The sequence below is a fragment of the Alligator mississippiensis genome, chromosome 4 (genome assembly GCF_030867095.1).
Source record: "Alligator mississippiensis isolate rAllMis1 chromosome 4, rAllMis1, whole genome shotgun sequence".
NCBI lineage: Eukaryota > Metazoa > Chordata > Crocodylia > Alligatoridae > Alligator > Alligator mississippiensis.
In genome coordinates this window covers 14,297,242-14,311,429 of record NC_081827.1, presented here as the reverse complement: position 1 = coordinate 14,311,429, position 14,188 = coordinate 14,297,242, and the positions used below count along the sequence as shown (strand labels likewise).

At 46.8% G+C, this 14,188-nt stretch overlaps 1 protein-coding gene across 2 annotated transcripts in view; it reads right to left on the bottom strand.

Moving 5' to 3' along the window:
• The window catches only part of MCM10 (minichromosome maintenance 10 replication initiation factor), a 33,668-nt gene extending 20,880 nt beyond the window's left edge, over positions 1 to 12,788 (bottom strand). The window contains exons 1-9 of one of the 2 annotated variants that reach the window (XM_014607568.3): positions 12,705 to 12,788; positions 12,260 to 12,406; positions 11,005 to 11,063; positions 9,680 to 10,012; positions 8,578 to 8,682; positions 7,885 to 8,025; positions 7,157 to 7,331; positions 6,049 to 6,214; positions 1,505 to 1,672 (exon numbers count right to left, since the gene is read on the bottom strand). In XM_014607568.3, coding sequence (XP_014463054.1) covers positions 1,505 to 1,672; positions 6,049 to 6,214; positions 7,157 to 7,331; positions 7,885 to 8,025; positions 8,578 to 8,682; positions 9,680 to 10,012; positions 11,005 to 11,011 — 1,095 coding nt within the window. In that variant the 5' untranslated portion in view covers positions 11,012 to 11,063; positions 12,260 to 12,406; positions 12,705 to 12,788. Of the gene's footprint in view, positions 1 to 1,504; positions 1,673 to 6,048; positions 6,215 to 7,156; positions 7,332 to 7,884; positions 8,026 to 8,577; positions 8,683 to 9,679; positions 10,013 to 11,004; positions 11,064 to 12,259; positions 12,407 to 12,550; positions 12,626 to 12,704 lie in introns of those variants that run through there. The other variant, XM_019487555.2, reaches the window with a different exon arrangement.
• Between the last annotated feature and the right edge of the window lie 1,400 nt (positions 12,789 to 14,188).

Here is a 14,188-nt window from a genome sequence, read left to right as displayed (position 1 = left end):
TCCTTGTGCTTGAAATGCTGCAGACTTTCCTCAGAAGCTGACACATATGGTACTGGTTTGACAGGATAGGCCCAGTCAGTTTGACATGGGGCTGAATGCAAGTGTCATCCCTGGTCCCTGATGCAAAGGACTGGGGGAAAAAAAAAATCTCCAAGGTGGATGTTCAGATGGGAAAAGAATCAAAAGGGGAAAATACAAGAACTTTTTGACATAGTGTCTGCAAAATGTGGCCCGCCAAGCCATTCTATCCAGCCCACAGGGCCCCTAAAAAAAAAAAAATGAAAAAATGAATAATCTGCCCTGGGCTGCCTGTCATGCGGCCCTCAATGGCTTGCCAAAACTCAGTAAGCGGCCCTCCACCCAAAATAAAGTGCCTGCCCCTGGCTTAGAAACAAGTGAGAAAAAGGAGATGAAGGTCTATCAGTACACCCCACCCTTTTATTTACAATATCCTGTATTGCAGAATGATAACGTCCCAATGCGTTCTCTTGCAAGGAAGCAGAAAGCTTTGCATCTGTTCCCTTTATAGGTTTCCCTCATGTTATGCTGTACATGCGTTCCTGGAAAATGGTGCATAACTCGAATTCACATAAAGGGAACCCACTGTACAATGCAACGAATAGGGATACTTTACAAGACCTCAACTGTACTGACCCCCAGACCCATTTCTACCACTTTTACAAGACAACTTTGGTATTCACCAACAGCAGACAGTACACACAAGTATAGGGAGAGGGGTAGGAGATAAGCTAGTGGGACGCTTAGAAGCTATAATGGGGATGGTAACTACAGAAATGTGTCACAGACAATGAGCAAGGAGCACAGATCCACACAGGAGACTGTATTTTGGTGCGCATCACTCCCACAATGCACTACACAAAGCAGCTAACTGCGGGCTTCCACCACACCAATCGCATAAGAGTGAAAGTTACCTTGCATATAACAAATTTTTGGTATAAAGAGTCATTGCATAAGAGCGAATTCCCACATACAGAACCTGCATAAAGCGAGGGAAACCTAAGGTTTCTACCTTAAGAACGGTAGATCTGCTTTCATTTGCATCTGCTAACACAAGCTTACTATATGGTATTTTTTATTCACATGTATCAAGCTACATTTAGATGGAAATGGAAAGGAAATTCAATTAAAATGCCTAAAAGAGGCATTTTAAAACAATTTTATTAAACTAATAAAAAGCAACCATCTTGAATGTCCTAGTAACATATGAGAAAAGTTCATTATATACCATCATTTATTTACCACTAAGCAAAGGGAAAAAATGGTCACCATATCCTTCATGATTTTAAAACTAGTAAATCTCATCCCTGCCAGCTCATTCTTCAACTTTGAAAAAAAATAATTTAATGTTAAACAGATTTTTACAATGAAAAGTGTATTTAATTTAAAACTGAAAAAAAATCACATCTGATTTAAATTAAACCAACTTTTCTTTTTAAATCATTGCTTATCCTTTCCTTGTGGTGGCCAAGAAAAGTCATCTTACCTCATCTGAACCCTCCTTAGGTTTCATGGGATTAGCATTGAGCAGCCCAATGACTGTGCCTTGGTCTGTCTTCCAGTGTTCCTTGTGGACATCACCAAACAAAAATAATGAGATGCACTTATTCAGATCACGCAGGTCGTTCAGTCGCCAGATGCTGAAGGTTTTGCCCTGGAGCAGACAAAATTTACTTTCTGTTAGATCTTTACAAGAAGACCACTAATACTGCCCATGCTTAAAGTAGTCACCATTAAAATCATTACTCTTTTGCCTTTGTTTCTACTTTATGACCTCTAAGCAGCATATAGCGTGTGATGCTATTTGTTAACACAGGTAATTGCAAAAGATAAAATAGCCTTTTATCGGCCATTTCTATTGCTGCTGTTACTAATATTTAACTGCCATACAGCACTTCTCACAGATTCTTATTAGTCCACAATAACCCTGTGAATAACAAATTAACCCCATTTTACAGCTGATGAAACTGAAGTGGCATTTTAACCAAAACTCAAAGTTCAAGCTAGAACTCACACCTAATACTCAACTCCTTGATGCACAATCCTAGCCTTCCGAATGAGCCCAAGGAAAGTGGTAGAAAAGGCATGGTTTGGCCCTTTTAGAATGAGATAGGGTAAAACCCTGGTAGGTGTGCAATAGGGCACAACTCGTCTTTGCCAGGAAAAGGGATTTATTAGATCTAGCCCTTAAGGACTGGTTTAGTCAGAGGTGATCGTGCCTTGAGCAGAGGGATGAACTAGATGACCTCATGAGGTCCCTTCTAGACATACTTTCCTCTGATCCTATGATTTAGATGCCTAAAAATTAGGCACTGCAAGCAGCTCACATCTCTGATAGGGGCCTAGGTTCCCTATACAGGGTCTGGGAGAAGTCAGACACATGACAATGGAGATGAAAAACAGTCAATACACTGAGCAGGGAGCCAGCTACAGCTACTCAATAGGAAATACGGAGTACAGGAAGATGCTTGAAATCTTTTCCCTTTGCAGCAGCTCTTTTTCACTCAGGGAGATGCTTCTGTCCACCTGGGATCCAGAGGCCAGACCCCTCTCCGGAGGCTAGGTACCTATAAGACTTCTTTGAAAGAACTCACTCTCTTCTTTTAGGCCCAGGCAGAGATGTCACCTTTCACAGCCCACTGGTTATAGCACTGGCTCAGGAGATAAGATACAGGTTAACAGTTTCTCTTTGGCCTGAGCAGCTTCAAATCCCAGCTCAGAAGAGTGTCACAACCACTAGGCTATTTGCTAGCATAGGTTTGGGCACTTTGCATTCCTCCTCTTGAATTCTTGGCTGCACAGTGGAATGACTTTAAGATCCACTGGACCAGAAGGATCATGGCATAGCAGTTAGGACACTTATTTGAGGTGCAGAAGTCCTAAGTTATGGTCCCTACGCCTAAGAAAGTGCCTGCATTTTACATTAAACCATCCCTGAGCAGATTTACACATCCTTTAGCCCCAATATGACTTAGCGGGGCTAACGGAAACCTGGTGGGATTCTATGACTTAGTGGGGCTAACGGAAACCTGGTGGGATTCATCCCACGATTGGGCAGTACATATTGAGGGCTATAGATTGTACAGAAAGGACAGGGTGGGGAAAAAAGGGGGAGGGGTTGCGCTTTATGTCAATGAGCAATATACATCAACCCTCATCAAGACGGAATCCAAGGATGAGGAAGTAGAAGGATTGTGGGTTAGGCTACATGGGGGGCAAGGAGAAAGGGATTTGGTGGTAGTGGTCTGCTACAGACCCCCACATCAAGGGGAAGAAATAGATTCGGGGCTCCTGAGGCAACTCTCGGAGACCATAAAAGCTAAAGAGGCGGTAGTCATGGGGGACCTAAACTACCCGGACATCTGCTGGGAGTCACAGACAGCAAAGTCCCACCGCTCACGCAGGTTTCTAACCCGTGTACAGGACCTCCACCCGCCACAGGAGGTACACGGTCCCACTAGGGGGAACGCCATACTAGATCTGGTATTGGCAACAGGGGATGACATGGTAGGGGACCTACAGATCGGTAGCCATCTGGGGGACAGTGATCACCTAATAATAGAATTCACCATAAGACGACGAGTGGGTAAGGTAACTAGTAGGGTGGAAGTGCTAGACTTCAGGAAAGCTGATCTCAATGAATTCAGGCGATTAGTCAAGGACGCACTGCAGAGTAGGAGTTTTGAAGTGATGGGAGCCCAAGAAGGGTGGCTGTGCCTTAAGGAAACGATCCTTCGGGCACAAAGCAAGACGATCCCCGTGCGAGGTAAAAGAGGGAAAGGGGCCAGGAGGCTTCCCTGGCTGACCAGAGAAATCCAGGGCAGCCTAAGGGCCAAAAGGGGAGCACATAAAAAGTGGAAACAGGGAGAGATCACCAAAGACGAATATACCTCCTCTGCTCGTGCTTGTAGGGAGGCAGTTAGACGGGCCAAAGCTACCATGGAGCTGAGGATGGCAACCCAAGTAAAAGACAACAAGAAATTGTTTTTTAGATATATAGGGAGTAAAAGGAAGGCCCAGGGAGGAATAGGACCCCTGCTAAATGGGCAGAAACAATTGGTGACAGACAGGGGGGACAAGGCTGAACTCCTCAACGAGTTCTTTGCCTCAGTGTTCCTAAGCGAGGGGCACGACAAGTCTCTCACTGGGATTGTAGAGAGGCAGCAGCAAGGCGTCAGACTTCCATGCGTAGACCCTGAGATGGTGCAGAGTCACTTGGAAGAACTGGATGCCTTTAAGTCGGCAGGCCCGGATGAGCTCCATCCGAGGGTGCTGAAGGCACTGGCCGACATCACTGCAGAGCCACTGGCGGGAATATTTGAACGCTCGTGGCGCACGGGCCAGGTCCCGGAGGACTGGAAAAGGGCCAATGTGGTCCCCATTTTCAAAAAGGGGAGGAAGGAGGACCCGGGCAACTATAGGCCAGTCAGTCTCACCTCCATCCTTGGCAAAGTCTTTGAAAAAATTATCAAGGCTCACATTTGTGAGAGCCCGGCAGGGCAAATTATGCTAAGGGGAAACCAGCACGGGTTCGTAGCAGGCAGATCATGCCTGACCAATCTAGTCTCTTTTTATGACCAGGTTACGAAACGCCTGGACACAGGAGGAGGGGTGGATGTCGTATACTTAGATTTCAGGAAGGCCTTCGATACGGTATCCCACCCCATACTGGTGAACAAGTTAAGAGGCTGTGTCTTGGATGACTACAGTCCGGTGGGTGGCGAATTGGCTAGAGGGTCGCACCCAGAGAGTCGTGGTAGATGGGTTGGTTTCGACCTGGAAGGGTGTGGGCAGTGGGGTCCCACAGGGCTCGGTCCTTGGACCGATACTCTTTAATGTCTTCATCAGCGACTTGGACGAGGGAGTGAAATGTACTCTGTCCAAGTTTGCAGATGACACAAAGCTATGGAGAGAAGTGGACACGCCGGAGGACAGGGAACAGCTGCAAGCAGACCTGGACAGGTTGGACAAATGGGCAGAAAACAACAGAATGCAGTTCAACAAGGAGAAATGCAAAGTGCTGCGCCTAGGGAGGAAAAATGTCCAGCACACCTACAGCCTAGGAAATGACCTGCTGGGTGGCACGGAAGTAGAAAGGGATCTTGGAGTCCTAGTGGACTCCAAGATGAACATGAGTCGGCAGTGTGACGAAGCCATCAAAAAAGCCAATGGCACTTTATCGTGCATCAGCAGATGCATGACGAATAGGTCCAAGGAGGTGATACTTCCCCTCTATCGGGCACTGGTGAGACCGCAGTTGGAGTACTGCATGCAATTCTGGGCGCCACACTTCAAGAAGGATGCAGATAACCTGGAGAGGGTCCAGAGAAGGGCCACTCATATGGTTAAGGGCCTACAGACCAAGCCCTACAAGGAGAGACTAGAGAAACTGGACCTTTTCAGCCTCCGCAAGAGAAGGTTGAGAGGCGACCTTGTGGCTGCCTATAAGTTCATCACGGGGGTACAGAAGGGAATTGGTGAGTATTTATTCACCAAGGCGCCCCCGGGGGTTACAAAAAATAATGGCCACAAGCTAGCAGAGAGCAGATTTAGATTGGACATTAGGAAGAACTTCTTCATAGTTCGAGTGGCCAAGGTCTGGAACGGGCTCCCAAGGGAGGTGGTGCTCTCCCCTACCCTGGGGGTCTTCAAGAGGAGGTTAGATGAGTATCTAGCTGGGGTCATCTAGACCCAGCACTCTTTCCTACTTATGCAGGGGGTCAGACTCAATGATCTATTGAGGTCCCTTCCGACCCTAACATCTATGAATCTATAATGGATACAGTGTCACGTGTCTTGGCTCATATCAATACCCAACACAGAAGAATCAGTGCAGTCTAGGTTCATATGAGCACAGACACCAACAATACCATATGAGCCTTGTCTAGTTGGAATATTTAATAGTTGGTTTTAATTAAAAAAAGGCAAATCTGGAGCTGGCTGATAAAGCATGCAAAACGTAATTAGCTCTTCAGTGAAAACACTATCATTTCATTACAACTAAGCTTATGATACAATGGAACTGCTTACACTGTTTGAGCTCTGAGGGGTGATTTTCTTCATTATCACTCCAAACGTTACCCAGTCCGTTTCCTCAAGATTTTCCCCAGCAAGTTTGTTCTGAAGCTGAGACAGTCGGATCAGCTTCCGTCCAGCCATTTTCCTCTCCATTTCAACTGACGATACACGGGGTTTTCTATAGTAAATATTAACATATCAGCACAAATGCCTGGAGCCAGCCCAGAACATTTAGAATTGCAAAAACAGATTTAAATTCATTAGGGCATGAGACCACTGAAGCATCCCCTAATCACTGCAGGATTGCGCCTTCCTGTATACAGTTAAATACTCGGTCTATGCTTAAAGAGCTAAAAGACTCCCCTTGAGAAATTGCAGGAAGATCTGTGAGAGTATGAAATAAAGCATGTTCTGTGCCTTATTTCACTTCCTGAGATCACCTGAAAAGTGTCATATTCAACAGCCTTCAAGCTTGTGTTGATCCATCATATACTGTGGTACAGTGTGTGCACTGCAAGGTTCATGTGTACTTAATTCTATTGATTTTAATGATGACTAGACTAGAGGAATACTGCTGCTGCCCAGGCAGGAGTGAGCATTGTAAACACAGTACTGTTTCCAGGGAAAGGAGCTGTTTCAGGTAACAGGAGACCTCTTGTGATCACAGAGAGTATTGCAAATCTTGTTTGAGCAACAGTGGGCCAGTCCTGCAGTTCGTAGCAAAGTGCCAGTGTAATCCGACTATCATTTTTCCTTTGCCTCCTCCCATTGTCCTCGTAGCATAATCACGAGAAGCATTTCTCAGCACATTAACAAAAGGATGAGGACATTTTTAAAAGAATAGTTGGCATTCTGTAAAGGGGAGGTAAAATGGGTGTCCAAGCATGTTACTATCCAACTGCTAACTTCTGACCAATGGTGCTGCTTTACTTCAACATCTTTCTGACTAATGAATATTCTGGCATGAGGAAGTGATAAATAAGATACAGGTATACCAAATCCCTGACAATCTGAGCCCACTATTCACAATGCATTTCAGCCTCCAGTGTTACACACTGGACAGATCATGTCCTCTCTCTGCTTATCTGAAAGTGATACAAAAAAGCTTTGGCTTGCCAACCTCAATCTCAGGCCAGAGAAAGCTTCCACAGAGACTGGATGATCAGTCACAGTGGAACATCCAGGCAAGTGAGAAGTCCTCTCTTTGACTCCAACGTTGGGTGTGTTCCCCTCAATAGATCTGAGAGGCTGAAAAGATGAACTTAATACTGTCCTTAGAGGAGGACTCTTGTTCTCTGCAAGTGACAGAAAAAATTAATCATAAATTAATGAAAAATAATATTTTTACTTAAAAATTCTACCAGCCTAAACTTAACCAACTGAGCCCATGTTATAGGAATACTTAATCAGTGTTTACACTGCCCTTTCTGTACAGGCCTATTCCCTGGACTGGAATCTCAAGGAGCAGTTCCATTTCAGTTGTAAATGCTGCAAGTGATAGTGTTTTCCAAGACAGGCTATGTCAGCGTCCAAAATCTATTGTATAACTCTCATTTCCAGGGATGAGAATTGCAGCACACTGCATATCAGACATATCTGAATTAACATTAAACAAGCCCAACTAGTTTTTGGTAGCAAGGTAGGTGTTATAGCACAGAGATCAGCTTCAGCTGGATAAATAAGTCTGCCCCAAGTTCCTTGTTCCCACATGTAAGCTGCTGCAGGTACATAACTACTAAATTAAAGGTCACTCAATAGGTTTCCATTGGGAATGAAGACCAGAGACTAAATCTCTACTGAGCAGTACTGCGACTCTAAGGCACCAGAACCCAAGAGTAAGAATCGTACCTCCCGGTGAAAGTTTCGCTTTCTGGACTCCCCGTTTAGTTAGTGGTAATGCAGGTGTGTCAAGCTGGGCAGAGAAACACGGTGACTCCTGTAGTGTCTGCATTTTCCGTTCCTTTAAGGGCATGCAGGGCAGTTTCCCCGCTGCACAAACACAAAAGGTATTTAGGAGACCTCCTGACCTGTTCACAAGCAGCCGGAACTGCTCAAACAAAACACTTCCCTGTATAAGAATTTACATGCAGGAAACTGGAAATCCATGCTGCAGCCAGCCATTGAAGCCTGTGCACCGAAAGCAACAGATGGCTGGGAGCCAGCAGCTCATCTTCAGTGCCTCAACATACTGTGGACAGATGAACCACAGAACTGCAGTAAAGCACAACCAATCCCCCATTTTTATCTATTCTACATCCAACATACAATGGTGTCACTCCTGCCTCCCACGTTACAAACACAATGGGAACCCAGCCGTATTTGCTTTGAAAGAGACCAGTGTCCCAAAAAACAGGTACTAAGCACCTGTTCGAGAACCTCTGGTGCTTCTACTTCACAACTCATGGGGCATCAATCATCTCCATTTTACACATGGGGAGACTGAGGCTTAGTGTCCTGCCAGGGTCACACAAGGGATTTGTAACAGCAGAGTATATAGCACAGGGCTGGGTTTTAGACAAACAACCTAATTAGCCTCCATACCTGGAGCTTTCTTTACTGGGCCTGAGCTGGATGGCTGCTCAATGGCAGTCTTTTGCAACTGCTCCTGTAACTTCTTCATCTGCTCTTGCAACTTCTTCAGCTCATCTACGAGAGAATAAACTATAAATGTAAATAACACAAACCTGTTGCAAGCTAAGATTAACAATATTATTAGAAATTCAATGCCTTTACTACTTCACAGGAATGTAGAGATGTTTACTGGGAAGAACTGGTGCCATTACAGAGAGAAAGCTCAAATTCAGTAAGTGTCCCACTGAACCAAATTAATTAAAAAAGGCCCCCTGGAGCTTAAGTGTTCTTTAATACAGAGCTCTTTTGCCATACAATCAACCCAACACACGCCATCATAGGTGACCCACTGGGGGGAGGGGTGGGGGGGGCGGCAGCAAAGATTGGCCCTCGCCAGCCGGGTAGTGGAGGCGCCAAGCAGAGCATCAGCCAGTGCCTCCCCTGAGATTTTGGGGGCACTGAGAGAAGTGTCAGCAGTGACAATAGGCCACTGGGGGACCCCACCTCCCAGTCAGCAATTGGCTGCTGGGCCCCCCCCCAGTCTCAGGAGGCAGCAGTCGCCCACGCATGCCATGTTGTGTGGGATATATTTAGATCTCTTTTTTACTAATCATGAGATAGGGTCAGTGAATAATGCCTGTTCACTTGCAGTACGGTGAAATATTTGTGCCTTCATGCTGAATACCTTGGTAGCAGGTAAGCATCTGGCCCACACAGGCAGCAAAAAAACAAGAACTAATGTATACTGCTAGTAAGCAAAACTCCCTCTTAGGTTTGGTTTCTTTGGAGTCAGCTGACAAAGGCAGCCACTGGAAAGCAATTAATTTTGCCCTGTAAGCACTTAAAACTGGACTAAGTCATTATTTATTTAGCTCAAGCAACTGACTAGTCTATACAAGAACTTCCAGTTGCTTCCCTTCAGAACTGCATTTGAATTAGAAATCAAGCAGGAAAGTCTCTCTATTCCTTGCCAACACCAGTAAGCCATCCACTTAGTCTCAGGAGTCATCTAGCAATAACTATGACTTGAACTATATTTGGTAAATTGGCCAAAAATGGCTATTTGAGAAACCTTGTAACTCCTGATTGGTTTTCTCCTTCTCTTGACTGGGGGCTGGACAACAGGGTATTTCTTGTGCAGGTTCTTCCTCTTTCTCTTCTTCTATCAAGTCATCCACATCTCCAAACAAAGCAGCCACAGTTTCCTTCTCCTCGTTGGCTTCACTCTCCTCAGACCCAACCTCCTCGGTGTAAGAGGTATCATCCTCTGCATCAAACAGCTCATCGTACTCATCAGGTTCTCCTGCTTCCTCTGAGCAACCTTCTTCCTCTTCAGGGCAATTCCCATCCTCAGCTGCCACATCTTCATCTAACAGGGAAGCCAACAGCTCCAAGTCCTCATCTCCTGGAATAAATTAATTAAATCAAGCATCACTACAGCCCAATTCAAGGAAGCCTGCCATTTCCAGGTTACTCTACTCGTATAAGCCAACTACTGCCTAGCTCTAGTCAGGGCGCTGATTTGCTTCTTGCACTATCAATTTGCTCTAAACCAAGCTGCAGTTAAAATAAAGACAGATGTTAAAGCACAGGTTCTATTCTTCTGCTCTAACTTAAATGTGACAATCATTTTTTCTTTCAAATTTTACTATGTATAATAAAAAAATAAATGGGAAAGAAAGAGAAGGCAGATTTGTCACAAAAGGAGACAGAGGAGACTTTGGGGTATGCATTCTATTTTTCTTGGTCCTATATTTATTTTATGTTTATTAGAGAGGCTCTCAAACCATAGTGCCTGGACCATCCATGGTCTGCTGAGAGCTAGCAAGGCACACAGTGCTTGCTGTTTTACATTGGCAGCTGCTTCTAGCAGAGACCAGACCCTTCACTGCAAAGAAGAACCCAGAGGTTGGTAAAGGTAGAAGCCAGATATGGCCAAAGGGCTCAGTGATCCCCCCATGGGTTGGACCGACCTGTCAATCTTAACATATGTTGCCACATATCCAGGGGAACCTAGGAACCAGGTAGCTGGGCAGCAGACCTGAGAGAGAAGGGAACAGAGTAGAAGGAAAACCAGACAGCAGGGGGAAAAGGCAACCAGACAGCAGAGAAATAAAGGGAAAGAATGAGAGAAATGAACAAACTGGAATCAAAATTCAGAGCAAGGCACAATCAGCATGATTTAGACTTTGATGACAAAGAAGCTGCAAAGCCACAAAAGGGATGGACCAGCACAAGGTGAAGGTGCTTAAGAGGAGCTGGGAGGGGATCTATTTTTGCTACTTCTAAGGCACTTGCTAGTCAAACACTGTTAAATAGCACAAATCTACCAGCTCTAAATGTAAGAAGCAGGGGGGGGACAGGAAAGGGTGGACAAAAGAGAGCTGCAAATCTTACCCTCCATGTTTTCAACAGGATGTCTTCAGTAGCGAGCCCAAAGGAAAAAAAAGTGTCATCTGTCAGGGAGAGAACAGGGGCAAAATTATTTATTTGCAAGTTAAATAAAACATGGTCAACAGGAATAAACTAAGGACATAAACCATCCAAGGTTTCTTGCTTTTAATAGGATTCAGAATTGCCATTATGAAGGACTCAGCACTCATGACCTAGGCACTACATGACATTGTCCATCCCCTCTACACATCTAAGAACAGAGGAGGCAGTTCAGGTAGAGATCTCCTGAGCCACTGAATGCAGCCCTTGCATTTCTAGGCAAGCCTTCATTCAAGGACTTCCCAGGACCTCCACTTTAAAGCTTTACGTGCTACAACCCAGCACAGTGCCTGAAACACCAACCACACCGCAGCTAAAAACAGAGGACATAGGCACTGCCAATGCAACGACAGGGACATAACAGCATAACATGCCCAGGTCACAGGAGGACCAGGAAAAGATGTCAGGGGGAACACACAGGGCAGACAAACCACGTGGCCTTCCTAGGGCACATCTTTTCTATATCCACACACTGACTTTCTTTATTGGAGGGATGGTTTGGGGGATGAATTACAAGAACATAGCAAATGACCCCCCTCAAAGGAGCTTGGACTTTGGACTCTGCCCTGTCACCCACCCAGCTGTCACTGATGTTAGCCAGTACGTATCAACGTACCACACAGAGGTGCACCAATACATCAGTGCCGTATCAGATCGGCACCAATATGAGGAAAATGGAGAGTACCAGCAATGAGCTTTTGTCGTCTGATGTGGCCGATAACGTGGCCAATAAATGCCGCGTGCATGCGCGCAGCCACAGCAGGGGAAAAAGCCATGCTAATGCACCCATGCACAGGAGAATTAGTCGACTGCATATCAGCATCGCTTCAAAGCCAATTACTGCACATAAATACCATTTTTACACACGCAAGCGCCCGGCGCTACGACCCTTACAATCGTACAAGCGGCAAAATGCACGTCAGCGCTGAGAAAACAGCAGCGGTCCTTCTGAACCTAAACACACAGAAGCCGTTTTCATTCGAAAACGCACCGCCACCGTTTTCTGCGCGGACACGCATTTCGCCCGCAACGCAGCGCACGTCAGCCCGCCGCGGCACGTACAGCACGTTCGATTCAGCAAGTCTGCAACGAAGCGGCGGATCTCCGCTTCGGAGCAGCCTCCCAAAAAGCGCACGTACACACGCCCTGAAGTTAGCACCTGCGCTTCCAGGTACGAGCGTTAACGTCCCCCGAGGCGCCTGACGAAGCCGCTTTCCTCGACGCTCTTGCTCTTCCGGGGGAGCGAGACGGTCGTTTGTTTCTGGAAAGGGAAGGTTTTCTCGAGCGGAGAAACCCCCGGCTGCTCCTGGGAAGGAAAACAAGAGGTGTCCCCAAGGCGGGGGGAGTTGAAAAATGTCCCCAAAATGTGCGACGCGTTTCGGGGGGGGGGGTTAGATAGAGCCCCCCCATCATATCAAGCCCTAGCAATGAAAGGGGAAGCAGCGCCCACCTCTCTTGGGCTCATAGCTAAGATCAGGGAGACTCAGGCAAAGCCAAATGTAAATCAACGCATCTGCCCCCGGCTCGGGCGGGTATCGGGACCCCCAAAACCTCGGGCCTGGGGCCCTGCCCGCCCCCTGCCCCCCGCCCGCCATCGCGCTCACCGCTCGCCTCAGACACCCGCCAAAATTCCAACTAGACCCCGCCCCCGCCTGGGAGCGACGCAGGCGCAGTAAGAGCCTCGGGAGCCTGGCAAAGGAAGTCCGCCTTCTACGCATGCGCGCAAACATTATCCCCTGTGAGTACGTGACCCGCGCCATTTTTATGGAGGGCACCTCCCCGCCCCAGCTTCATTCTGCTGCTCCCGCTGTATGTTTGGAAGCCATCTTGGTTGTGGGCAACGGAGCTTGCTGGCGCCCGTCTTTGGGGGGGCGGGCAGTTTTCCCGCCAAATTCCCCCTGTGAGCCTGAGAGCAGGGTGGCTGCAAAACACCTGCCTGGGGCCCAGGAAGGATGTTAAGGTGTTTTGTGGTTGTTGGTCAACCAAATTTAGTCGGTCTAATAAAAGATATGACAGGACTGGTAGTAGAGATGAGGTCTTTTATGAGACCAACAAGATTTTTGCAAAACAAAATTTAAAGAAATTCATTGCAAGCTTTCGGGCACAAACACCCTTCATCAGGCATCGGAGAAAAGCTTGTAAAAATTGTCCTGGGTAGAAATTAAAGTTCATATTTCATAGGATTTCACCGAGGAGTCAATAGATGGAAAACTCCTCCGGGCAGGCAGTTCAGAGCTGGTGTGGAGCCTCTGCCTCCCATGAGGATCTGTGATGACTGATGCAAATGACCTTGAAAAACAAAGGCAGGAGCAGGATCTCCTGTTTCAGGGGGTCACAGTTGCTTCCTGCTTGGGAAAATACGAAGATTTCATTAAAAAAATAAATAAAAGAGATCGCATTTCCCCCAAAGAACCTCGTCTGCATGATGCTTTGTGGAAAAGCTGATGATGTCACAGCAAGCAGAGCAGTGATGTCACAATGAGTTGTGTCCTCAGCCTGTCCCGGTGGAAAGCACCAGTGAGGACACTGCCCCGAACGGCGATGCTGTCTGATGTCACTGCCCCAGCCCGACCAGAGGGTCTGCATGGATGCCGGACGAGGCACGTTGCAGCCGGGTATTTCACCATCCCTGCCAGGAAGCACGAGCAGCTTGCTGCTGTGCCCCACCGAGAGGCTGCTGGGCACCTCGGGATGCCACTTTTCTCTCCGGGACCCAAGTGACAGCCTAAGCTAGCACCCCTCATCCTGACAGGACACGATTCCCCATGTCCCGCGCAATTTTTGAGCGGCCCAGCCCAGCCAACCAACTCCAAATGTTTCAGCCTCAGACTGTAATTCCCATTTGAGATTTACATCCTGCCTACTTAAAGCAGCACCCAAGAATTATGACAATTCAATTAATGAAACACCGCTCATTCATTGCCTTGGGCACTTGGCAGAACTATGTGTACAGCCCGCTCCATTTGAGCACGTTCCCTGGATAATCAAGAATCATCTCAAACACATCTGATTCCTGCCGCTGAGAGAGGGGACCTGAAACCTCCCTGCACAAAGTGTCCATCAAGTGCCCCTGTCCCAAATGACTGCA